We start from the raw sequence: 26,920 nt of genomic DNA on the forward strand, positions 1-26,920 counted from the left end.
GAAAAAAATCCTAAGTGCAGTTATCGACACAAAGGGTAAAGATAACAATTGAAAACAGCCCAAACCACAGACTGGGAGATCTCCATATAAAAAGGGTTTTCCCTTAAATAACATTGATCTTCTATCCACAGGACCCCCACACTTGTGGCAGAACAGGGGACCACAAATCCCCCCTAATCTGCCCTGTTATTCTGACTTCTGGCCTTGGTCCGTCCTCCGAGTCATAACCGGAAATCCCATAGAAGTCAATGCAGCACAGGAATCATTTTCATCCTGCGCTCCATAGACGGTCACAGCCGATACGGCTCACAGGACACACCCCCTGCGCTCAGAATATTCTCCGCAGCCCATCCGTGGTATGAAATCATCTCTATATGGATTTATCCCTTTAATAAGTAATAAAAACTGGAGAAGTCCATTGCTAGATTGTGAGTGAATCCCTCAGTAAGAGATCAGAGGGGAATGAAGCAGGAGAGGGATGAAGGAGCACAACCGCATCTCAGAGAAGGGAAAGTATTAACATATGTGGCATAACATGACGCGGATCTGATCAGAGAATAACTTATAATAAGTTCAGTTCTCCAAGAAGTAATGCAAGGAACAGTCCAGGGATCTTCAGCCTTCATCAAGACCCAGTGATTATACACAGAGGATACGACTTCTTAGGTAAAGAAACATTTTGGGGGATGGATCCAATATCCAGAAACACAAAGCAGATTTTTTTTTGTTTCTTTATATTTTTGTTTCCTATAATATAAAATAAATAAAATCACAGCTTTATCCTCTTCTATCTCCCCCCTGGAGATCCCATTACACACTTCACCACTCACCATCAGGCTCGGGCCAGATTATTGGACAAGTCCGGTGTTGGCTCCGAATCTGTGAAAGTAGGAGATTATTTTCCACAAATATCACAGTGAAATGTTAATATAAAGTAGATTCTATGCTTTTTCTGATTTTCTTGATTTTTTCCAGCTCTCGGTTCTCAATTTATATTTCATCCTGTACCACCGATAACACATGGGGTGACATTTATCAGGGCTTGTGCGTCTGAAATATCCTGTATAAGCCCTGAAATAGGTGCAATTCATGGGGCATGGGTAAAGGAGGGGTGAGAAGAGGGGCACGGTTGGTGGTAGCAAGGGCATTCCTGTGCCCTACCCATAGCCATCACCGGATCAGCTGGACCTGGTGTAGAACTACCCCTCTGGCGCAGCGCTTCTACCAACAGGGGGTGGGGTGCAACATCAAACACTCGTTTCAATTACTGCCAGCGTATAACAAATGTGCCCCCATTATGTAGGTAAGAAACAGCACAAGAGAAGTAAAGCAACTGGAGAAAAGAGATGATACCAAGAATAGTGCAACATGTAGAAGCATGAATGAGCCTCATGTACTGAATACTCACTGCCGGTCGCCTTGTAGCCGTCTTTTTTCTCTGAAATAAGAAGAAGAGATGGAATTAGGAAGAACAATCACATCCTACAAATGTCACACTGTCCAATAGACCTGATAAACATCTGTATCATGATAGGTCACACACATGAGATAAATGCTGACACATCCCGGGGATTTCGGTGGAACCTGGGGACAGGGGATATCACTGGACTGATGACATCACAATGGTCAGGGATATATGTATGTGGTAGAGGCCGATCCTCCTTCTCCTATAGAAAGTAACTGATTTTTATGGCTTTTCATGGAAATGTCCAGAAAACTTGTTGTTATTTTGGGGAAAAGATCACAATTTTTTGCACAGAAAAAAAAATATATATTAAAATTGACAAACTCTGTCCTGGTCTGTCCTGGTGGTGTCATGTCTGCCCCTATAGCGGTCATCAGTATTAGTCACTGATGATCAGGACACACAATTTTGGAGACTTGTCCGAGTTTGTAAGAGAAGAAGCGACATCAATGACACTTACTTCTACACCAGAGAAATCCAGCAACGGCTCCAGCACCAAGGAGAGCGACCACCACAGCGATGGCCAGAGGGAGGACCCAGACTCTCGGCTTGTTCGGTTCTGTAAGAAGAGAAGATAAAGGTGAATATGAGCTGCAGATTATACGGAGAGATTCCTATAGGAAGGTATCAGCACATCCCGGAGGTGGAAGATAAAACCTTCCTCTATTGTAAGACGATCACAAGGCCTTACTCATGGTATAGACTGCACTTCACGTATCAGGAATCACATTATATTCTACCTCAGCTGTGCTGATGACATACGAGAGCAGTTCAATAAGTACCCGTGTTTGACGATAGAGGGCGTCCTGAGGGAAGTTGGTGTTATCATCGTGTGCTGCCATCTATTAAACGACGGCAAAACAAATGGCAAACTGATTGATTGGTTAGTTTGGATTTGGCAGCCATTTGAGTAAGACGTGTTTCGTGATTTTCGGTAAGATGGAAAAAGAGCAGTATTGTTCGGTAATTCGCTTTTTGTTTTTGGATGGGAAAAAATGTGATGAGATAAAAGCAAAGTTGGATGCTGTTTATAGGGACACTTCGTCATCTATGATCACAGTTAGATATTGGCTCAACAAATTTAAACATGGGCGAACATCCATTTTTGATGAGGAGCGACCAGGACGTGGTTAACGAGGAAATCATTCAAAAAGTCCATGACATGATTCGACGAATGAATGTGCACGAAGTAGCAGAGGCCGTAGGGTTGTCGACTGGAACAGCAATTAATATTTTTCATGATAAGTTGGCGATGAAAAAATTGTAGGCCTGATGGGTGCCGCGATTGCTCACGGTGGACAACAAGCGGATGCGGTTGATAACTTTGAAGCAGTGTTTGGAGCAATTTAAGCGAGATCTGAAGGAGTTTTTGCGTCGAGTTGTCACCGTTGATGAAACCTGGATTCATCATTACACCCCAGAAACTAAGCAACAATCAAAACAATGGATTTCTCCCGATGAATCTGCTCCAAAGAAAGCGAAGACGGTTCCATCATCCGGAAAGGTCATGGCGACGATTTTTTGGGATGTGAACGGCGTCATCCTCATGGATTGTTTAGAAATAGGAAGAACGACCACTGGACAATACTACAGGGAGGTATTGGACCACTTCCACAAAAAATTGAAGGAGACCCGGCCGCATGTGGTGAAAAAGAAGGTGCTGTTTCACCAGGATAACGCACCAGCACATTCATCCGGAGTTGTCGCCGCCAAACTGCATGAATTGCGTTATGAATTACTGACCCCGCCCCCCCCCCTGTATTCACCCGATCTGCCTCCCTGCAATTTTTTCTTGTTCCCTAACATGATGAAATGGCTCCCAGGAAAAAAAATTTAGCTCAAACGAGGAAGTCATCGCCGAGACAGAGGAGTATTTTGGAGAGTTCGAGTGTTTATCTTTCTAAAAGGGGACTATGGTGTCTTCATGTCTAACACGGTTACTTATAGAACCGCCCTCGTATGTATAGTGCGATACTATCACATATGTGTGCAGGATAGAGGTTTTCATTCTCCCTTTAGAATCTGTTCACATGTTGCAGATTTTTCTTGCTGATTCTGCATCAAATCCTGGAACAAACCTCATTCATACACAATGGATTCTCCGGCTGCAGATGTCAGGACAGTGGATTGTCCTCTATGTCTTGTAACAGATAAAATCTATAATGAATCTGCATCTTGTGAATGATCTCTTATATCCGGTGCCTGTATTACAGCTGCTGATCCTGATACAACCCGGGGCTCATCTCCTGGACCTTATGATGAGGTCCTTATGCTGCTGTCAGGATAAGATTTACAGCTGCAGGAGAGGAGTCCATAGACCATCACATTACTGACCCCAGTCCTGACCTCCTCCATAGTCTTCCTCCTGTCATCCCTGCAGTGCGGATACAACTCACCCCACACAATGTGCAGCGGTTCTGTCAGGCTGCTGTGATCTACATAACAGGAGTAAGTGTCGCCCTCTTTGGGGCGGACGTCCACGCTGACCCTGATCTGATAGGTGCCGTCAGGATTGGGGAGGACGTGTGTGGTCTCATATGTGGGAATGTCGTCCACCATGTTCTTCATCCACTTCACATCCACAGCGCGGGGGTGAAATCCGTGCGCCAGACAGTGAAGCGTCAGGATCCCATCATCGCTCTCCTGACCGGATACCTTCACCTTTGGCTGAACTGAGAGGGAAAAAAGAGGAAATATGATTTACCCCTGTACTGTGTATAACACTCAGGAGACCCCCCTGTACTGTGTATAACACTCAGGAGACCCCCCTGTACTGTGTATGACACTCAGGAGACCCCCCTGTACTGTGTATGACACTCAGGAGACCCCCCTGTACTGTGTTTAACACTCGGGAGACCCCCCTGTACTGTGTATAACACTCGGGAGACTCCCCTGTACTGTGTATAACACTCGGGAGACTCCCCTGTACTGTGTATAACACTCGGGAGACCCCCCTGTACTGTGGATAACACTCGGGAGACTCCCCTGTACTGTGGATAACACTCAGGAGACCCCCCCCCCCCTGTACTGTGTATAACACTCGGGAGACCCCCCTGTACTGTGTATAACACTAAGGAGATCCCCCTGTACTGTGTATAACACTCGGGAGACCCCCCTGTACTGTGTATAACACTCGGGAGACCCCCCTGTACTGTGTATAACACTCAGGAGACCCCCCTGTACTGTGTATAACACTCAGGAGACCCCCCCTGTACTGTGTATAACATTTGGGAGACCCCCCTGTACTGTGTTTAACACTCGGGAGACCCCCCTGTACTGTGTATAACACTCGGGAGACTCCCCTGTACTGTGTATAACACTCGGGAGACTCCCCTGTACTGTGTATAACACTCGGGAGACTCCCCTGTACTGTGGATAACACTCAGGAGACCCCCCCCCCTGTACTGTGTATAACACTCGGGAGACCCCCCTGTACTGTGTATAACACTAAGGAGATCCCCCTGTACTGTGTATAACACTCGGGAGACCCCCCTGTACTGTGTATAACACTCAGGAGCCCCCCCTGTACTGTGTATAACACTCAGGAGCCCCCCCTGTACTGTGTATAACACTCAGGAGCCCCCCCTGTACTGTGTATAACACTCAGGAGCCCCCCCTGTACTGTGTATAACACTCAGGAGACCCCCCCTGTACTGTGTATAACACTAAGGAGATCCCCCTGTACTGTGTATAACACTCGGGAGATCCCCCTGTACTGTGTATAACACTCGGGAGACCCCCCTGTACTGTGTATAACACTCGGGAGACCCCCCTGTACTGTGTATAACACTCGGGAGACCCCCCTGTACTGTGTATAACACTCGGGAGACCCCCCTGTACTGTGTATAACACTCGGGAGACCCCCCTGTACTGTGTATAACACTCGGGAGACCCCCCTGTACTGTGTATAACACTCAGGAGACCCCCCCTGTACTGTGTATAACATTTGGGAGACCCCCCTGTACTGTGTATAACACTCAGGAGACCCCCCTGTACTGTGTATAACACTAAGGAGACCCCCTGTACTGTGTATAACACTCTGGAGACCCCCCCTGTACTGTGTATAACACTAAGGAGATCCCCCTGTACTGTGTATAACACTCGGGAGACCCCCCTGTACTGTGTATAACACTCGGGAGACCCCCCCTGTACTGTGTATAACACTTAGGAGCCCCCCCCTGTACTGTGTATAACACTCAGGAGCCCCCCCTGTACTGTGTATAACACTCAGGAGCCCCCCCTGTACTGTGTATAACACTCAGGAGACCCCTCCTGTACTGTGTATAACATTTGGGAGACCCCCCTGTACTGTGTATAACCCTCGGGAGACCCCCTGTACTGTGTATAACATTTGGGAGACCCCTATATATATACATATATACATTAGCAGGGTGTGGGCAGTGACCTCTCACCTCTCCTCTCCAGATCTTCTCTCCCGTTCTCCACATGTTCCCTCAGCCAGTCTATACATTCATTCTCCATATAAATCTTCTCTCTCTCCCCCGCCTGTAGCTCTGGGCTGTTCCATCTCTGTGCGGTGATCTGGGCCTGGGACATGGTGGGGATATACGTCCAGGTCTTAGTGTCCAGGGATATGAACTCTCCCCCATCATATCCATACTGATCGTATCCGGTGACGCTCCCGTCATCTCCCAGCTCACAGCCGTGCATCAACTGGAGGATATGGAAACCTGCAGGAGCACAGAACATGTTACAGGCAGCACATACATCATGTATGTACAGGTCATGTGTGACACGTGTCATATACACAGTGTGTGCTGCAGGTGTAGGACACTGACATATATATCACCTATAGCTCCGTTTCTTTGCACAATTTTTTGGCACAGTTTGTAAATTCGTCTCTAATTTGCGACTTTTTTTGGGTGCAAGCAAAAGTCCGGCACTTAGTGGTTCTGAGTCCCTGCACCTTATCGGACATAGTGAGCGGCTGTTATACAGATGTTTGCACGACATCTATCCCTAATTTGCGCCTAAAAAGTCGCAAAAATGCATCTACTCTGAGCGACTGCACTTGAAAAAAACGTCACTTTTCATTACTGAAAGCAAACAACATGGAAAATCCTTCAGCGCAGTTTTAAAGTGTAACATTTCTCCGTAATATTATCAGTCTCCATTTCCTGTACATTATATTAAAAAAGGCAAAGACTCTTTTGAGCAAGAATTTTTTTTATTTTTTTCCATCTCTGTAACTTTCAGTCCCTGCAGTTACATCACAATGTGCTCCGGACCTTGTACAAGCGGAGACTTTATGTGCAGAGATGAAGCCCTGAACGTTCTGTCACATTTTTTCAATCTCGTTCCATTATTAGTCACAAATGAGATTTACTTTGTAGGGTAAAAATGAGGGACAAATTTAGGCGCTAAATAATCGGACATGCGACAAATCAAACATTTACTAAGGCAGAACTAGATCCATCACAAATCACAAGCCAAAAAAAACGTACAAACCAGGCGCAAAAATAGGCGAAACCTGAGACCCTCTATGATTAATGTCCCCCCAGTGTGTATACAGTGTAGTGTGTATACGGTGTAGTGTGTATATATCAGTGTGTATGCAGTGTAGTGTGTATATATATATATTAGTGTGTATACAGTGTAGTGTGTATATAGTGTAGTGTGTATATATTAGTGTGTATACAGTGTAGTGTGTATATATATATATATATATATATCAGTGTGTATACAGTGTAGTGTGTATATATATTAGTGTGTATACAGTGTAGTGTGTATATATATTAGTGTGTATACAGTGTAGTGTGTATATATATTAGTGTGTATACAGTGTAGTGTGTATATATATTAGTGTGTATACAGTGTAGTGTGTGTATATATATTAGTGTGTATACAGTGTAGTGTGTATATATATTAGTGTGTATACAGTGTAGTGTATATATATATTAGTGTGTATACAGTGTAGTGTGTGTATATATATTAGTGTGTATACAGTGTAGTGTGTGTATATATATTAGTGTGTATACAGTGTAGTGTGTATATATATCAGTGTGTATACAGGGTAGTGTATATATATTAGTGTGTATACAGTGTAGTGTGTATATATATTAGTGTGTATACAGTGTAGTGTGTATATATATTAGTGTGTATACAGTGTGGTGTGTATATATATTAGTGTGTATATAGTGTAGTGTGTATATATCAGTGTGTATACAGGGTAGTGTATATATATTAGTGTGTATACAGTGTAGTGTGTATATATATTAGTGTGTATACAGTGTAGTGTGTATATATATTAGTGTGTATACAGTGTGGTGTGTATATATATTAGTGTGTATACAGTGTAGTGTGTATATATCAGTGTGTATACAGGGTAGTGTATATATATTAGTGTGTATACAGTGTAGTGTGTATATATATTAGTGTGTATACAGTGTAGTGTGTATATATATCAGTGTGTAAACAGTGTAGTGTGTATACAGTGTAGTGTATATATATTAGTGTGTACACAGTGTAGTGTATATATATTAGTGTGTATACAGTGTAGTGTGTATATATATTAGTGTGTATACAGTGTAGTGTGTATATATTAGTGTGTATACAGTGTAGTGTATATATATTAGTGTATACAGTGTAGTGTATATATATCAGTGTGTATACAGTGTAGTGTGTATATATATCAGTGTGTATACAGTGTAGTGTGTATATATTAGTGTGTATACAGTGTAGTGTGTGTATATATATTAGTGTGTATACAGTGTAGTGTGTATATATATTAGTGTGTATACAGTGTAGTGTGTATATATATTAGTGTGTATACAGTGTAGTGTGTATATATATTAGTGTGTATACAGTGTAGTGTGTATATATTAGTGTGTATACAGTGTAGTGTGTATATATATTAGTGTGTATACAGTGTAGTGTGTATATATATTAGTGTGTATACAGTGTAGTGTGTATATATTAGTGTGTATACAGTGTAGTGTGTATATATATATTAGTGTGTATACAGTGTAGTGTGTATATATATTAGTGTGTATACAGTTTAGTGTGTATATATCAGTGTGTATGCAGTGTAGTGTGTATATATATATATTAGTGTGTATACAGTGTAGTGTGTATACAGTGTAGTGTGTATATATCAGTGTGTATATAGTGTAGTGTGTATATATTAGTGTGTATACAGTGTAGTGTGTATATATATATATACATATATCAGTGTGTATACAGTGTAGTGTGTATATATATTAGTGTGTATACAGTGTAGTGTGTATATATATTAGTGTGTATACAGTGTAGTGTGTGTATATATATTAGTGTGTATACAGTGTAGTGTGTGTATATATATTAGTGTGTATACAGTGTAGTGTGTATATATATTAGTGTGTATACAGTGTAGTGTGTATATATATTAGTGTGTATACAGTGTAGTGTGTATATATATTAGTGTGTATACAGTGTAGTGTGTATATATATTAGTGTGTATACAGTGTAGTGTGTATATATATTAGTGTGTATACAGTGTAGTGTGTATATATATTAGTGTGTATACAGTGTAGTGTGTGTATATATATTAGTGTGTATACAGTGTAGTGTGTATATATATTAGTGTGTATACAGTGTAGTGTGTATATATATTAGTGTGTATACAGTGTAGTGTGTATATATATTAGTGTGTATACAGTGTAGTGTGTATATATTAGTGTGTATACAGTGTAGTGTATATATATTAGTGTGTATACAGTGTAGTGTGTATATATTAGTGTGTATACAGTGTAGTGTGTATATATTAGTGTGTATACAGTGTAGTGTATATATATTAGTGTGTATACAGTGCAGTGTGTATATATTAGTGTGTATACAGTGTAGTGTATATATATTAGTGTGTACACAGTGTAGTGTATATATATTAGTGTGTATACAGTGTAGTGTGTATATATATTAGTGTGTATACAGTGTAGTGTATACAGTGTAGTGTGTATACGGTGTAGTGTGTATACAGTGTAGTGTGTATATATATCAGTGTGTATACAGTGTAGTGTGTATATATTAGTGTGTATACAGTGTAGTGTGTATATATATTAGTGTGTATACAGTGTAGTGTGTATATATATTAGTGTGTATACAGTGTAGTGTGTATATATATTAGTGTGTATACAGTGTAGTGTGTATATATATCAGTGTGTATACAGGGTAGTGTATATATATTAGTGTGTATACAGTGTAGTGTGTATATATATTAGTGTGTATACAGTGTAGTGTGTATATATATTAGTGTGTATACAGTGTGGTGTGTATATATATTAGTGTGTATACAGTGTAGTGTGTATATATATTAGTGTGTATACAGTGTAGTGTGTATATATATTAGTGTGTATACAGTGTGGTGTGTATATATATTAGTGTGTATACAGTGTAGTGTGTATATATCAGTGTGTATACAGGGTAGTGTATATATATTAGTGTGTATACAGTGTAGTGTGTATATATATTAGTGTGTATACAGTGTAGTGTGTATATATATTAGTGTGTATACAGTGTGGTGTGTATATATATTAGTGTGTATACAGTGTGGTGTGTATATATCAGTGTGTATACAGGGTAGTGTATATATATTAGTGTGTATACAGTGTAGTGTGTATATATATTAGTGTGTATACAGTGTAGTGTGTATATATATCAGTGTGTAAACAGTGTAGTGTGTATACAGTGTAGTGTATATATATTAGTGTGTACACAGTGTAGTGTATATATATTAGTGTGTATACAGTGTAGTGTGTATATATATTAGTGTGTATACAGTGTAGTGTGTATATATTAGTGTGTATACAGTGTAGTGTATATATATTAGTGTATACAGTGTAGTGTATATATATCAGTGTGTATACAGTGTAGTGTGTATATATATCAGTGTGTATACAGTGTAGTGTGTATATATTAGTGTGTATACAGTGTAGTGTGTATATATTAGTGTGTATACAGTGTAGTGTATATATATATATCAGTGTGTATACAGTGTAGTGTGTATATATATATATATATCAGTGTGTATACAGTGTAGTGTGTATATATATATATTAGTGTGTATACAGTGTAGTGTGTATATATATATATCAGTGTGTATACAGTGTAGTGTGTATATATATATCAGTGTGTATACAGTGTAGTGTGTATATATATATCAGTGTGTATACAGGGTAGTGTGTATATATATTAGTGTGTATACAGTGTAGTGTGTATATATTAGTGTGTATACAGTGTAGTGTGTATATATATCAGTGTGTATACAGTGTAGTGTATATATATATTAGTGTGTATACAGTGTAGTGTGTATATATATTAGTGTGTATACAGTGTAGTGTGTATATATATATTAGTGTGTATACAGTGTAGTGTGTATATATATTAGTGTGTATACAGTGTAGTGTATATATATATTAGTGTGTATACAGTGTAGTGTGTATATATATTAGTGTGTATACAGTGTAGTGTGTTCATATATTAGTGTGTATACAGTGTAGTGTGTATATATATTAGTGTGTATACAGTGTAGTGTGTATATATATTAGTGTGTATACAGTGTAGTGTGTATATATATTAGTGTGTATACAGTGTAGTGTGTATATATATATTAGTGTGTATACAGTGTAGTGTGTATATATATATTAGTGTGTATACAGTGTAGTGTGTATATATTAGTGTGTATACAGTGTAGTGTGTATATATATATTAGTGTGTATACAGTGTAGTGTGTATATATTAGTGTGTATACAGTGTAGTGTGTATATATATTAGTGTGTATACAGTGTAGTGTGTATATATATTAGTGTGTATACAGTGTAGTGTGTATATATATTAGTGTGTATACAGTGTAGTGTATATATATTAGTGTGTATACAGTGTAGTGTGTATATATATTAGTGTGTATATATATTAGTGTGTATACAGTGTAGTGCGTATATATCAGTGTGTATACAGGGTAGTGTGTATATATATATATCAGTGTGTATACAGTGTAGTGTGTATATATATATCAGTGTGTATACAGTGTAGTGTGTATATATATTAATGTGTATACAGTGTAGTGTGTATATATATGAGTGTGTATACAGTGTAGTGTGTATATATATATCAGTGTGTATACAGTGTAGTGTGTATATATATTAATGTGTATACAGTGTAGTGTGTATATATATTAATGTGTATACAGTGTAGTGTGTATATATATTAATGTGTATACAGTGTAGTGTGTACATACACTCACCGGCCACTTTATTAGGTACACCATGCTAGTAACGGGTTGGACCCCCTTTTGCCTTCAGAACTGCCTCAATTCTTCGTGGCATAGATTCAACAAGGTGCTGGAAGCTCCTCAGAGATTTTGGTCCATATTGACATGATGGCATCACACAGTTGCCGCAGATTTGTCGGCTGCACATCCATGATGCGAATCTCCCGTTCCACCACATCCCAAAGATGCTCTATTGGATTGAGATCTGGTGACTGTGGAGGCCATTTGAGTCCAGTGACCTCATTGTCATGTTCAAGAAACCAGTCTGAGATGATTCCAGCTTTATGACATGGCGCATTATCCTGCTGAAAGTAGCCATCAGATGTTACAGGGTACATTGTGCTCATAAAGGGATGGACATGGTCAGCAACAATACTCAGGTAGGCTGTGGCGTTGCAACGATGCTCAATTGGTACCAAGGGGCCCAAAGAGTGCCAAGAAAATATTCCCCACACCATGACACCACCACCACCAGCCTGAACCGTTGATACAAGGCAGGAAGGATCCATGCTTTCATGTTGTTGACGCCAAATTCTGACCCTACCATCCGAATGTCGCAGCAGAAATCGAGACTCATCAGACCAGGCAACGTTTTTCCAATCTTCTACTGTCCAATTTCGATGAGCTTGTGCAAATTGTAGCTTCAGTTTCCTGTTCTTAGCTGAAAGGAGTGGCACCCGGTGTGGTCTTCTGCTGCTGTAGCCCATCTGCCTCAAAGTTGGACGTACTGTGCGTTCAGAGATGCTCTTCTGCCTACCTTGGTTGTAACGGGTGGCGATTTGAGTCACTGTTGCCTTTCTATCAGCTCGAACCAGTCTGCCCATTCTCCTCTGACCTCTGGCATCAACAAGGCATTTCCGCCCACAGAACTGCCGCTCACTGGATGTTTTTTCTTTTTCGGACCATTCTCTGTAAACCCTAGAGATGGTTGTGCGTGAAAATCCCAGTAGATCAGCAGTTTCTGAAATACTCAGACCAGCCCTTCTGGCACCAACAACCATGCCACGTTCAAAGGCATCAAATCATCTTTCTTCCCCATACTGATGCTCGGGAGAACTGCAGGAGATTGTCTTGACCATGTCTACATGCCTAAATGCACTGAGTTGCCGCCATGTGATTGGCTGATTAGAAACTAAGTGTTAACGAGCAGTTGGACAGGTGTACCTAATAAAGTGGCCGATGAGTGTATAGTGTGTATACAGTGCAGTGTGTGTATATATCAGTGTGAATACAGTGTAGTTTATGTATATATTAGTGTGTATACAGTGTAGTTTGTATATATATTAGTGTGTATACAGTGTAGTGTGTATATATATATATATATTAGTGTGTATATATCAGTGTGTATACAGTGTAGTGTGTGTATACAGTGTAGTGTGTATATATATTAGTGTGTATACAGTGTAGTATATATATTAGTGTGTATATATATGAGTGTGTATACAGTGTAGTGTGTATATATATATGAGTGTGTATAGAGTGTAGTGTGTATATATATTAGTGTGTATACAGTGTGTATACAGTGTAGTGTGTATATATATATATTAGTGTGTATACAGTGTAGTGTGTATATATAGTGTGTATACAGTGTAGTGTGTGTATATATCAGTGTGTATACAGTGTAGTGTGTATATACACTCACCGGCCACTTTATTAGGTACACCTGTCCAACTGCTCATTAACACTTAATTTCTAATCAGCCAATCACATGGCGGCAACTCAGTGCATTTAGGCATGTAGACATGGTCAAGACAATCTCCTGCAGTTCAAACTGAGCATCAGTATGGGGAAGAAAGGTGATTTGATGCCTTTGAACGTGGCATGGTTGTTGGTGCCAGAAGGGCTGGTCTGAGTATTTCAGAAACTGCTGATCTACTGGGATTTTCACGCACAACCATCTCTAGGGTTTACAGAGAATGGTCCCAAAAAGAAAAAACATCCAGTGAGCGGCAGTTCTGTGGGCGGAAATGCCTTGTTGATGCCAGAGGTCAGAGGAGAATGGGCAGACTGGTTCGAGCTGATAGAAAGGCAACAGTGACTCAAATCGCCACCCGTTACAACCAAGGTAGGCAGAAGAGCATCTCTGAACGCACAGTTGAACTTTGAGGCAGATGGGCTACAGCAGCAGAAGACCACACCGGGTGCCACTCCTTTCAGCTAAGAACAGGAAACTGAGGCTACAATTTGCACAAGCTCATCGAAATTGGACAGTAGAAGATTGGAAAAACGTTGCCTGGTCTGATGAGTCTCGATTTCTGCTGCGACATTCGGGTGGTAGGGTCAGAATTTGGCGTCAAACAACATGAAAGCATGGATCCATCCTGCCTTGTATCAATGGTTCAGGCTGGTGGTGGTGGTGTCATGGTGTGGGGAATATTTTCTTGGCACTCTTTGGGCCCCTTGGTACAACGCCACAGCCTACCTGAGTATTGTTGCTGACCATGTCCATCCCTTTATGACCACAATGTACCCTGTAACATCTGATGGCTACTTTCAGCAGGATAATACGCCATGTCATAAAGCTGGAATCATCTCAGACTGGTTTCTTGAACATGACAATGAGGTCACTGGACTCAAATGGCCTCCACAGTCACCAGATCTCAATCCAATAGAGCATCTTTGGGATGTGGTGGAACGGGAGATTCGTATCATGGATGTGCAGCCGACAAATCTGCGGCAACTGTGTGATGCCATCATGTCAATATGGACCAAAATCTCTGAGGAGCTTCCAGCACCTTGTTGAATCTATGCCACGAAGAATTGAGGCAGTTCTGAAGGCAAAATGGGGTCCAACCCGTTACTAGCATGGTGTACCTAATAAAGTGGCCGGTGAGTGTATATATGTTGTGTATATACTGCACATGTAATAATATGATGTATTTAAATACCCTAATAAAGGGAAATTGGCTTGTTAATTTCCCCTGAAATTCATCACAACCACAAGTACACGCCCCACCTGATCCGCTCCCTCCTACCGCCTGGTTTAAAGCATATAAAGTGGAACTTATTTGAGTGAAATTGCAATGAATAGTTCATCAATATTGGATGCTCGGCCTCTGACTCCCTGCACCACACTAATCAGTAATGAACGATGGTGTACCTAATAAAGTGGCCGGTGAGTGTATATATATATATATCAGTGTGTATACAGTGTAGTGTGTATATATATCAGTGTGTATACAGTGTAGTGTGTATATATATATATCAGTGTGTATACAGTGTAGTGTGTATATATATTAGTGTGTATACAGTGTAGTGTGTATATATATTAGTGTGTATACAGTGTAGTGTGTATATATATTAGTGTGTATACAGTGTAGTGTGTATATATATTAGTGTGTATACAGTGTAGTGTGTATATATATTAGTGTGTATACAGTGTAGTGTGTATATATATTAGTGTGTATACAGTGTAGTGTGTATATATCAGTGTGTATACAGTGTAGTGTGTATACAGTGTAGTGTGTATATATATTAGTGTGTATACAGTGTAGTGTGTATATATATTAGTGTGTATACAGTGTAGTGTGTATATATATTAGTGTGTATACAGTGTAGTGTGTATATATATATTAGTGTGTATACAGTGTAGTGTGTATATATATTAGTGTGTATACAGTGTAGTGTGTATACATATTAGTGTGTATACAGTGTAGTGTGTATACAGTGTAGTGTGTATACATATTAGTGTGTATACAGTGTAGTGTGTATACGGTGTAGTGTGTATATATATTAGTGTGTATAGTGTGTATATATCAGTGTGTATACAGGGTAGTGTGTATATATTAGGGTGTATACAGTGTAGTGTGTATATATGTGTGTATACAGGGTAGAGTGTATATATTAGTGTGTATACAGGGTAGTGTATATATATATTAGTGTGTATACAGTGTAGTGTGTATATATATTAGTGTGTATACAGTGTAGTGTGTATATATATATTAGTGTGTATACAGTGTAGTGTGTATATATTAGCGTGTATACAGTGTAGTGTGTATATATATTAGTGTGTATACCGTGTAGTGTGTATATATATATTAGTGTGTATACAGTGTAGTGTGCATATATATCAGTGTGTATACAGTGTAGTGTGTATATATCAGTGTGTATACAGTGTAGTGTGTATATATATTAGTGTGTATACAGTGTAGTGTGTATATATTAGTGTGTATACAGGGTAGTGTGTATATATCAGTGTGTATACAGGGTAGTGTGTATATATTAGTGTGTATACAGTGTAGTGTGTATATATATTAGCGTGTATACAGTGTAGTGTGTATATATATTAGCGTGTATACAGTGTGGTATGTATATATATTAGTGTGTATACAGTGTAGTGTGTATATATATTAGTGTGTATACAGTGTAGTGTGTATATATATTAGTGTGTATACAGTGTAGTGTGTATATACATTAGTGTGTATACAGGGTAGTGTGTATATATTAGTGTGTATATATAAGTGTGTATACAGTGTAGTGTGTATACAGTGTAGTGTATCTATTTTAGGGTGTATACAGTGTGGTATGTATATATGTGTGTATATGTGTCTCTCACCTCCGGTCTGGTTGAATCGGGCCATCGCTATCTTCACATTATTCCTGAATACGGCCTCATTCCCTCTTTCTCTCTGTGTGTTTCTCTCCCAGTATTCCGCTTCTACCTTCTCCATCCACTGGACCTTGGGTTGTAGGATGCGACTGTCCGAGTTATAATTCACAATCTCCCGATCATCCACATATCCGACTGTAGAGAACTCCGACAGCCCGGACCCTGGAGCTGAGACCACCGTCATATAATACCGCATAGAGTGACTGTCTGAGAGACACAGAGGTCACAGGTCACCGGGGAATATAATGGGATTTCTGAGACTGAAAGAAATCTGATGTTTCCGCATTATAATAATTTCATTACAGAATTGTCCCTTTCTTTTTCGTCCGTTCGGCAGCACACATATGGGATTTATCCCCTAGGTCAGTGATGGGCAACCTTTTGAGCTTGGCGTGTCAAAATTCGCCAAAAAACCGAGCATAACTCAGGTGGTGTGTCACCTTGACAAAAAAACATAATTTTGTGATATTTATAGTTTAAATAACAAATCTGTATACTATTTAACTTCTAGGGTACTTTAACCGTAGGTTGTCTGATTGATCCTACCATGTACTGCCATTCTACAGTCTGGCAGTATATGGGGATTTTCCACATCATCTATTACTATGTGCAAATCGCACATTGTAATAGATCGGTTACAGTCAGACAGGTGTGGAAATGCTTAGTAACCTGTGAACTTTCAGTCATGAAAGTTCACAGGTTATAGCGAGGGCGCAGGCGCCGCTTTCCGCATTTCCTTCATGCCCTCTTGGCATGGAGAAGGTGTGAGGAGCAAAATAATCGCAATGTCTGGCGATTTGCAAGGCGTTGCTATTATTTCAGGGCTTGTACGTCACAAAACTGACACACAAGCCCTGATGACTGTCTTCTATCATACAGTACACTGACCTTACTTACTATATGATGAGAGTGGTTGTCCTCCCTTGCCCCTGCTGTGGAGATGGTCAGTGTAGAGGTGGCAGCTGCTGGGTCATCACACAAGGCAGCAACAATGTGACCTCTGACTGTGCTGCCATCCTCCCCCCACCACAACTATCAGGAGCTGCAGAGGAGCCTCCTGGGTGTAAGGCCGGGTCACCTCTCCTGCTGTGCCCCATGCTGATACCTGTGCTGACTGGAAACACTAGGCACAGCTCACACATGGGGAGAGATCGGTTATGGGGCGGAGGAAGAGGGGGGAGTGCTGGAAGCTCAGTGCAATCTCTCAGCCTCCCGGCTACTGCACCTGGTCATGTAGGATGAAACTTAACTCTCAGGCAGCCGCGTGTCAGTGAAAATGCCTACGTGTGTCATAGGTTAGCCATCACTGCCCTAGGTACAACTCAGAAGAGAACAGATAACAAGCAGTAGTAGACAATTAAACAATTAGCTTGGCTGCCTCCCCCTATATAAGGCCGGAGCGCACACACAACCCTTGTATTTCTTTTTCTCTTAGGTATGACAGAAGAGTTCAGGTCCTGTGTGTCTACACAGAAAGAAAAAAAAAAAAAACTATCCAGATAATAAGTTTTCTAGGTCCGCTGTGTCTTTACACAGAACACTTGGATGGAGCGGCCCGGGCTGTATACGCTGCATGCGGTCCCTCGTCCCGGAGGAGCCTGTACAGCTATCCTGTCTTTACAGGGGCAATAGCTGAGGCTGTGGTGTGTATCTACCACCATGTACCCGGCACATGAGATCGCTCCTGCATCTCCTACCTGCTGGGCCTTGTGGTTCATCACCCTGCGTGCCTCACCAGCAGATGCCTGGATCCCCTCCTGCATAGGCCGCAGCTCAGGCTGTATACCATAGCACTGCTGGTCTCTGGCCTGGAGGAACCTGTACAGCTATCCTGTCCTTACAGGGGTAATAATACAGACTGTGTTGAGTATCTACCACACATCACTGACACATGAGATCACTGCTAGTATCTCCTCCCTGCTGGGCCTTGTGGTTCATCACCCTGTATGCCTCACCATGGCTCCTGCATAGGCCGCAGCCCAGCGCTGCTCCTGGTATTAACCATTTGTTCCCCTGGATGGAGGCAGCACATTGTATCAGTGAGTATATCCAGGCTGTATACCGGCCGCTGGTCTCTCATCCTCCTGTGATATGTTATACGGTTTTTTAACCTGTTTTCTCCTGCTGGAGATGTCTGTATATTGTACAGTATTTACACGGTTACCACATGTTGTACAGAGATTTCTGCATGTCCTGCTATCACTTGTAGTACAGGGAGCATTACATGTCAGCTCCTGGGATATAGACTGTCAGCTCCTGGGGTATAGACTGTCAGCTCCTGGGATATAAACTGTCAGCTCCTGGGATATAGACTGTCAGCTCCTGGGATATAGACCGTGAGTTCCTGGGATATAGATTGTGAGTTCCTGGGATATAGACCGTCAGCTCCTGGGATATAGATTGTGAGTTCCTGGGATATAGATTGTGAGTTCCTGGGATATAGACCGTCAGCTCCTGGGATATAGATTGTGAGTTCCTGGGATATAGATTGTGAGTTCCTGGGATATAGATTGTGAGTTCCTGCGATATAGATTGTCCTGTCCTGGACATTCTGGTGTTTCTTGTGCACATGTGTCGGCCATTGCTATGTATTGGTGCATTTTCAATTTGCATTCACCTGTTGCAGTCATATCATGCAACCTCACAGCAGGTCTCAGCTGCCAGATAACCTCTGCCCTCTGCAAGACAAGGTAAGAGGAAAGCTCAGGTCTCCTATGTATCCCTGCTAAATGCATTGGTATAATATCTACCTGCTCAATGCTCAGGTCTAATGTCTCCTATGCTACCTTGCTAAATGCATAGAACTTTATTGCATTTCTAGCCACTCCTGCGCCCTGACTCCAGGGTTTATATGCAGAGTCTGTGAGCTCTGCTTGACTAATCTTACCGGTATTTCATGTGTATAATCTGTGATCTTTACACTGGATTTACTAACCATTTTCTCTGGACTCAGCCTCCGGTAGGTGATGAGCACGCACTCAGCCCCCGGTAGGTGAGGAGCATGCACTCTGCCCCCGGTAGGTGAGGAGCATGCACTCAGCCCCCGGTAGGTGATGAGCACGCACTCAGCCCCCGGTAGGTGATGAGCACGCACTCAGCCCCCGGTAGGTGATGAGCACGCACTCAGCCCCCGGTAGGTGATGAGCACGCACTCAGCCCCCGGTAGGTGATGAGCACGCACTCAGCCCCCGGTAGGTGATGAGCACGCACTCAGCCTCCGGTAGGTGATGAGCACGCACTCAGCCTCCGGTAGGTGATGAGCACGCACTCAGCCTCCGGTAGGTGATGAGCACGCACTCAGCCCCCGGTAGGTGATGAGCACGCACTCAGCCCCCGGTAGGTGATGAGCACGCACTCAGCCCCCGGTAGGTGATGAGCACGCACTCAGCCCCCGGTAGGTGATGAGCACGCACTCAGCCTCCGGTAGGTGATGAGCACGCACTCAGCCTCCGGTAGGTGATGAGCACGCACTCAGCCTCCGGTAGGTGATGAGCACGCACTCAGCCTCCGGTAGGTGATGAGCACGCACTCAGCCTCCGGTAGGTGATGAGCACGCACTCAGCCTCCGGTAGGTGATGAGCACGCACTCAGCCTCCGGTAGGTGATGAGCACGCACTCAGCCTCCGGTAGGTGATGAGCACGCACTCGGCCTCCGGTAGGTGATGAGCATGGCCTGTGTGTTATACACTGTACCCACATCCTCTGTCTGGTGAGATGTGCAGGTATCTATGATCTGTATACATAGTGACATACTGTAATAATGATACAGAGCAGACTGATACCAGAATCTCTAAGTTCTGCTTCTATGTATGTTCTCCATAGTCTGCTCTACATGAATGGCATTGGAGAGTGATCCTCTCATATCCCGGCAGCAGAACTCCTCATACAGTGATGTTGGCTGCATATGGCTTGTCTGTACACATCTTTACCTCATTCTAATGTGTCCAACAAAAAAAACATAATGGGGCAGATTTACTTACCCGGTCCGTTCGCGATCCAGCAGCGCGTTCTCTGCGCTGGATTCGGGTCCGGCTGGGATTCATCAAGGTAGTTCCTCCGCCGTTCACCAGGTGGCGCTGCTGCACTGAAAAGCATCTGAATGCACTCAACTTCACCGAGCCGGACCAAGTGAAGGTAAGCGCGTCCCAAGCGACACTTTTATTGTTTTAAATCGGCATGCCAGCGCCGATGCGCCACAATCCGATCGCGTGCGCCAAATACAGGGAAAATCGGCGCAAATCGGAAATATTTGGGTAACACGTCAGGAAAACGCAAATCGGGTCCTTAGTAAATGACCCCCAATGTGTGAACGCAGCCTCAGGCTTCCTGCAGGCTTCCATGGTCCCATGGAACACTGTTTGAGGGTTGCTTGTTATCAGGATGCAAGTACATAATAATAGCCTGAACCGCAAACATGGTTAGGACCTGCTCTGTCTATTGCAGCTCAGGCAGTTGGCTCATACACAGCTGTGATATTCACAGCCATGTGCAGGAGCCCATAGAAGTGAATGAGGACGTGTACAACAATCCTGCAGAAAACAGGCCTCAGGCCCCATGCACACTTTGTTTTTTGATGAGTTTTAACTGCATTGGAAACCACAATAGGCAGGGGCCTTGTCAGAACACATATGAGTTTATACTGAAACACTTTTGTTCTGGAATGAGCCCCTCCCAGTTGCGTTTTTAAATGGAAATAAAACAGATCAAGAACTGCAACGTGTGAATGGGGCCTGAGGCTTGTTATCTGCCGGACTGTTTAACTTACTGGAATCAGTAATTAACATTTATCACCAGGATGAAGGATTGTAAACCAGCAGATCTTGCCAGAGGCGGCGCACACCAGCATGTAAGTGTGCTTGGTTTACAATCCTTCATCCTGGTGATAGATGTCCTTTAAGGAGTGCACATGGTACATGTATGTCCTTAACAGGTTTCAGGTACAGGTGGTCCCCTACTAAAGGACACCCGACTTACAGACAACCCCTAGTTACAGACATACCCCTCTGCCCACTGTTACCTCTGGTGAAGTCTCTGGATGTTACTTTAGTGCCAGAATGTAATGATCATCTGTAAGGTGTTTGTAATGAAGCTTTATTGGTAATTTTCGGTTTCATTACAGCAAAAAATTTAGAAAATCTAATTGTCACTGGGACAAAAAAATTTTTTGTCTGGGTCTACAATTATAAAATATACAATTCCTACTTACATACAAAGTCAACTTAAGTACAAACCTAAGGAACCTATCTGGTAAATAACCCAGGGACTGCCTGTATATGAAGAAGGTTCACAGGCTAGGTCCTCTTCATACACACCTTTGTACCAAAGGTTCATTTTTTTTTATATAAAAACTGAATAAAAGCTTTCTGAATTTGGTGTCCTTGTGATCACACTTACCCAAGGAATTAAGGGGAGGTATGACTTGGAACATACAGTGAAAGCTATACATACGTAGCCCACAAAAAAATGTCATAAGTATGTTTTTTTTGGCAATTTTACCCCATTGGGATTTTTTCCCGCTTTCCAATACACGGCATAGAATATTAAATACCATCACTAGGAAGTACAATTTGTTATATACAGCTCTGTACATAGAAATAACACAGTTATGGATTTTTAAAGACACAGAAGTAAAAATGGAAAATCAGAGACGAAAATGGTCTGGCCTTTAACCCTTTAAGGGTTAATATTCCGTGCAGTGTACTAGGAAGCTGGAGAAAACTTCCAAATGTGGTATAAATGACAAAAAAAAAAGTTGCATTATTTTTATTACAGGCTCGGTTTCACACACCTCTTACTTTTTTTAAACTTTGATGTATGGAGCTGGAGAAGCTGACGTTTTCAGTGATATGTGAAGTGAATAAGCTTTTCATCACTTTTTATTCAAACGTTTGTGCATTGAAATGGTGATGAATCTGCAATATGGACATCATGACGGGTGGGGGGTTGTTGGTAAAACTGAGGCTGCGGTCACACGTAACGCGGGGTATACTGGTAATACCGAGGCTGGGGTCACATGTATCGCGGGGTATGCTGGTAATACTGAGGCTGTGGTCACATGTAACGCAGGGTATGCTGGTAATACTGAGGCTGTGGTCACATGTTACGTGGGGTATGCTGGTAATACTGAGGCTGTGGTCACACGTAACGCGGGGTATACTGGTAATACTGAGGCTGCGGTCACACGTAACGCGGGGTATGCTGGTAATACTGAGGCTATGGTCACATGTAACGCAGGGTATGCTGGTAATACTGAGGCTGTGGTCACATGTTACGTGGGGTATGCTGGTAATACTGAGGCTGTGGTCACACGTAACGCGGGGTATGCTGGTAATACTGAGGCTGCGGTCACACATAACGCAGGGTATGCTGGTAATACTGAGGCTGGGGTCACATGTAACGCGGCGTATGCTGGTAATACTGAGGCTACGGTCACATGTAACGCAGGGTATGCTGGTAATACTGAGGCTGCGGTCACATGTAACGCAGGGTATGCTGGTAATACTGAGGCTGTGGTCACATATTACGTGGGGTATGCTGGTAATACTGAGGCTGTGGTCACATGTTACGTGGGGTATGCTGGTAATACTGAGGCTGCGGTCACACGCAACGGATTGATTCCTTCAGCCCTTGCATTTGGACAATACAAGACACCGGGTGCGAGTTACTGATCGCATGCGTCTGCATAGAAGCCCATCCTGCCCCTGTGCGCTTTGATTCTATTTGTAAACAGAGTCATTGCGTTACATGTGACTGAGGCTGCGGTCACACGTAACGCGGGGTATGCTGGTAATACTGAGGCTGTGGTCACATGTAACGCAGGGTATTCTGGTAATACTGAGGCTGTGGTCACATGTTACGTGGGGTATGCTGGTAATACTGAGGCTGTGGTCACATGTAACGCAGGGTATGCTGGTAATACTGAGGCTGTGGTCACATGTTACGTGGGGTATGCTGGTAATACTGAGGCTGCGGTCACACGTAACGCGGGGTATACTGGTAATACTGAGGCTGCGGTCACACATAACGCGGGGTATGCTGGTAATACTGAGGCTGTGGTCACATGTAACGCAGGGTATGCTGGTAATACTGAGGCTGTGGTCACATGTTAAGTGGGGTATGCTGGTAATACTGAGGCTGTGGTCACACGTAACGCGGGGTATGCTGGTAATACTGAGGCTGCGGTCACATGTAACGCAGGGTATGCTGGTAATACTGAGGCTGCGGTCACATGTAACGCAGGGTATGCTGGTAATACTGAGGCTGTGGTCACATATTACGTGGGGTATGCTGGTAATACTGAGGCTGTGGTCACATGTTACGTGGGGTATGCTGGTAATACTGAGGCTGCGGTCACACGCAAGGGATTGATTCCTTCAGCCCTTGCATTTGGACAATACAAGACACCGGGTGCGAGTTACTGATCGCATGCGTCTGCATAGAAGCCCATCCCACCCCACCGTGCGCTTTGATTCCATTTGTAAACAGAGTCAGTGCGTTACATGTGACATCAATCCTTATTCTACATCAATACTTAACACAGTCAATCAAAGTACTACAACTTTCAGCATCTCATTCAACTGCTGGGAGTTGTAGTTGTTGAGCCCACTGTTATTCTATATGTATGTACACATTGCAGGGATGTAGTGAGGGGCACTGTGTGAATGTCAATGTGATGCACTTTTATTTTGTACCTTTTTCTTGTGCTGGAAGCCATCAGCAGCTCCTCATCCATCCTGAGCTCCTGCACATGAGTGCAGCCTGTGCTGTGCCAGGGGGAGGACGCTCCAGCAGCAGCTCCTCATCCATCCTGAGCTCCTGCACATGTGAGTGCAGCCTGTGCTGTGCCAGGGGGAGGACACTCAGCAGTAGCTGCTAGCTGATTGGTGGCCCCTGATGCCTGTCAAGACCAGGAGGAAGGGGGCCCACTGTGACAACTAGGGGGCCCACGTCCTCTAGTCTGTAATTAGTGACAGCTCACTGTCTGCTCCTCCAGTGAATCAGGGGCCATGTTCTCCTGCAGTGACTCAGGGGCTGAGGTGCTCAGTGCAGGGAGGAGGAAATGTCTTCCTCACTGCCCCAGCGCTGCTGTGAGAAGATCAGGGAACCTGTCTCCCCCTCCTGCAGGACGTCATAGTCCCCCCTGCTGCCCTCCTCCTCCAGCCTCAGCTGAATGTGCCTGCACAGACACAGGCAGGAGATGGTGACTTATGATAAGGGCCCAAGGGTTTTGACTGGTATCCCTGCAGGCCAGTCTGAGCCTGCTGCTGCCTACAGAAGTCATTTACTATAAAAAAAGTTCCTGAAGTCTCCAACTTACAAGAGAATGCAAAACCCTGCGCTAAGCAGAGGCGAATCTTCAGCTGTTGACACTTGATGTCCTTAGTCATATTTCTGATATCCAGAATACTCGCTATCAGTGGCATTACTATCGCCGTACCAACCATAGCAGTGATGCTAATGGCCAGCCCAGGACACACGACCGAATCATAAATTATGCATGTCGTGCACCTAGGAGGGCCTGGCCCTATTGACCAAAGCTGCTGCAGCCGCAATGCTGAGAGGGCTGCCCGTCCCTAAGCCTGCCGCACCTGGCTCCACCTGTGTGTCCAGGCAGCGGCCGTCCTATCTTCTTCCTGCATGAAGACATGTGACGTCACATGACACATCCCGGCCAGCGCTGAGTGGAGGTCCAGGGCGCCTACTCACAAAGGATGTATCTTCTGGCTGCACTAAAAGCCTAAGGCCAGAAGAATCCTCAAAAGCCGACGATCATGTTCATGCTTGATTGCCACGACATCGTCCAGGAGGACTGCAGGACTCCAAGCAATGTCCTTCAAGGATTCCTACCAGAAAGCATCATGTTACTTTCCTGCTCAGCCTTCATCCAACCATTTCTACAGTCTTCAGAACAATTCTTTTAAACAATACATTTTCAAATAATTTTTATAAGGGGGCAAATTGTCCACATGGATCATTGACTCCATGAGATGTTCTCTGGTCATGAAGCTCCAGACCAGCTGAGAGCCGACTCTACATCAGCTTCTGTAGCTGAGCTCTGTCACGTCTATCAGTTCTACAGAGCAGCCACGTGGTCCTCTCCATCCTCGTCTATAAATCTCTGCAGGATGGACTTCTCTGCCTCCTAAGGCTTCAGCCTTACACAAGGCGGTGCTTCAGCACTCGACTAAGATCCCTCCCCATAAGTACTGCTTGCTAAGTCCCATAGGTGTGAACGGACGAAAAAGAAGGAGGAAATTTGCTTACCGAAATTTCCATTTCTTTTAGTCCGTGAGGCAGCACAGCTTTCCCGCCCTTAAATGATGAAACGTTATTGCTATGTACCATACAAGGGTTGTGTGTGTGCTCCGGCCTTATATAGGGGGAGGCAGCCAAGACACTAATTGTTTAATTGTCTACTACTGCTTGTTAACCTGTTCTCTTCTGAGTTGTACCTAGGGGATAAATCCCCATATGTGTGCTGCCGAACGGACTAAAAGAAATGGAAATTTCGATAAGCAAATTTCCTCCATACTAGATACATAGGAGATAATAATCGTGTGATATAAGGTATAATAACTCACCACAATACACAACATACTAGATACATAGGAGATAATAATCGTGTGATATAAGGTATAATAACTCACCACAATACACAACATACTAGATACATAGGAGATAATAATCGTGTAATATAAGGTATAATAACTCACCACAATACACAACATACTAGATACATAAGAGATAATAATCCTGTGATATGAGGTATAATAACTCACCACAATACACAACATACTAGATACATAAGAGATAATAATCCTGTGATATGAGGTATAATAACTCACCACAATACGAGGCAGACAGGTGCAGGAGCAGCACAATGAGGGGGTACATCTTCCTCATCCTGGAGGGATATTTGGGGGGACCCCGAGTCACAGAACACAAGTGTCTCCAGATACAAACGCAGCTGTAACTCTGTATCACAGTGACTGGAGGCGAAGCTCAGCTCTGATTGGACGCTACTTACACTTTCCTCCAATAGGAGAGAGACTTTCCCGCTGCTCAGCAGTTACCGGGCAGAGTGAGGCTGGAGAGGTTACACTCTGGAGAAAGTGAAAGTAAAACTGGAGATTTTCGAGAAATGCTGAAGATTTATGGGAAACTTGTCGGGGAGTATTCACACCTTCAGTTTGGCAGATGCAGTTTTCAGAGCCAAAAGCGGGTGTTGATGATAATGGGTGAGAACATATCACTGAGCGCTGCTCCTCCTCCTCTATTCTCACTCCACTCCTGGTTTGGACATCAGAAACTGCATCTGAAAAACTGAAAGTGTGAACGCGCCCTCAGAGCTCAGGAGGGATAAGACGCAGTCACATAGTGAGCGGATGAAGCCATAAGACACATTGGCATTGGGGACTGTATTTTTAAGTCGCAGAAGTGGTAATTCTAGTGCTAAGAGACAACCCGGAGGAGACTCCTCCTACATAGAACATCTCTGATTCCCCTGACAGCAATAACAGCAGCATCTGAGGGGTTAGACGGCAGAAATCTGTGTTCTCCCTGAATTCTTGTTACTTCGCCT

The 26,920-nt window shown here is 42.9% G+C and overlaps 1 protein-coding gene across 2 annotated transcripts; it reads right to left on the reverse strand.

Moving 5' to 3' along the window:
- On the reverse strand, positions 1-26,343 carry LOC140076626 (class I histocompatibility antigen, F10 alpha chain-like). Of its 2 annotated transcripts, XM_072123231.1 has the most exons (8): positions 26,184-26,343; positions 16,285-16,545; positions 5,878-6,156; positions 3,862-4,137; positions 1,926-2,024; positions 1,409-1,438; positions 831-879; positions 1-747 (listed from the first exon to the last, which is right to left on the reverse strand). In XM_072123231.1, the coding sequence occupies exons 1-7, from the start codon at positions 26,239-26,241 to the stop codon at positions 833-835; spliced, it is 1,050 nt and encodes a 349-aa protein (XP_071979332.1). In that variant the 5' UTR covers positions 26,242-26,343; the 3' UTR covers positions 1-747; positions 831-832. The 2 variants fall into 2 exon arrangements, with proteins under 2 accessions (XP_071979332.1, XP_071979333.1); XM_072123232.1 differs by lacking the exon at positions 1-747 and having other exon boundaries at positions 830-879.
- Between the last annotated feature and the right edge of the window lie 577 nt (positions 26,344-26,920).

The sequence above is a fragment of the Engystomops pustulosus genome, chromosome 9 (assembly GCF_040894005.1).
Source record: "Engystomops pustulosus chromosome 9, aEngPut4.maternal, whole genome shotgun sequence".
Classification (NCBI taxonomy): Eukaryota; Metazoa; Chordata; class Amphibia; order Anura; family Leptodactylidae; genus Engystomops; species Engystomops pustulosus.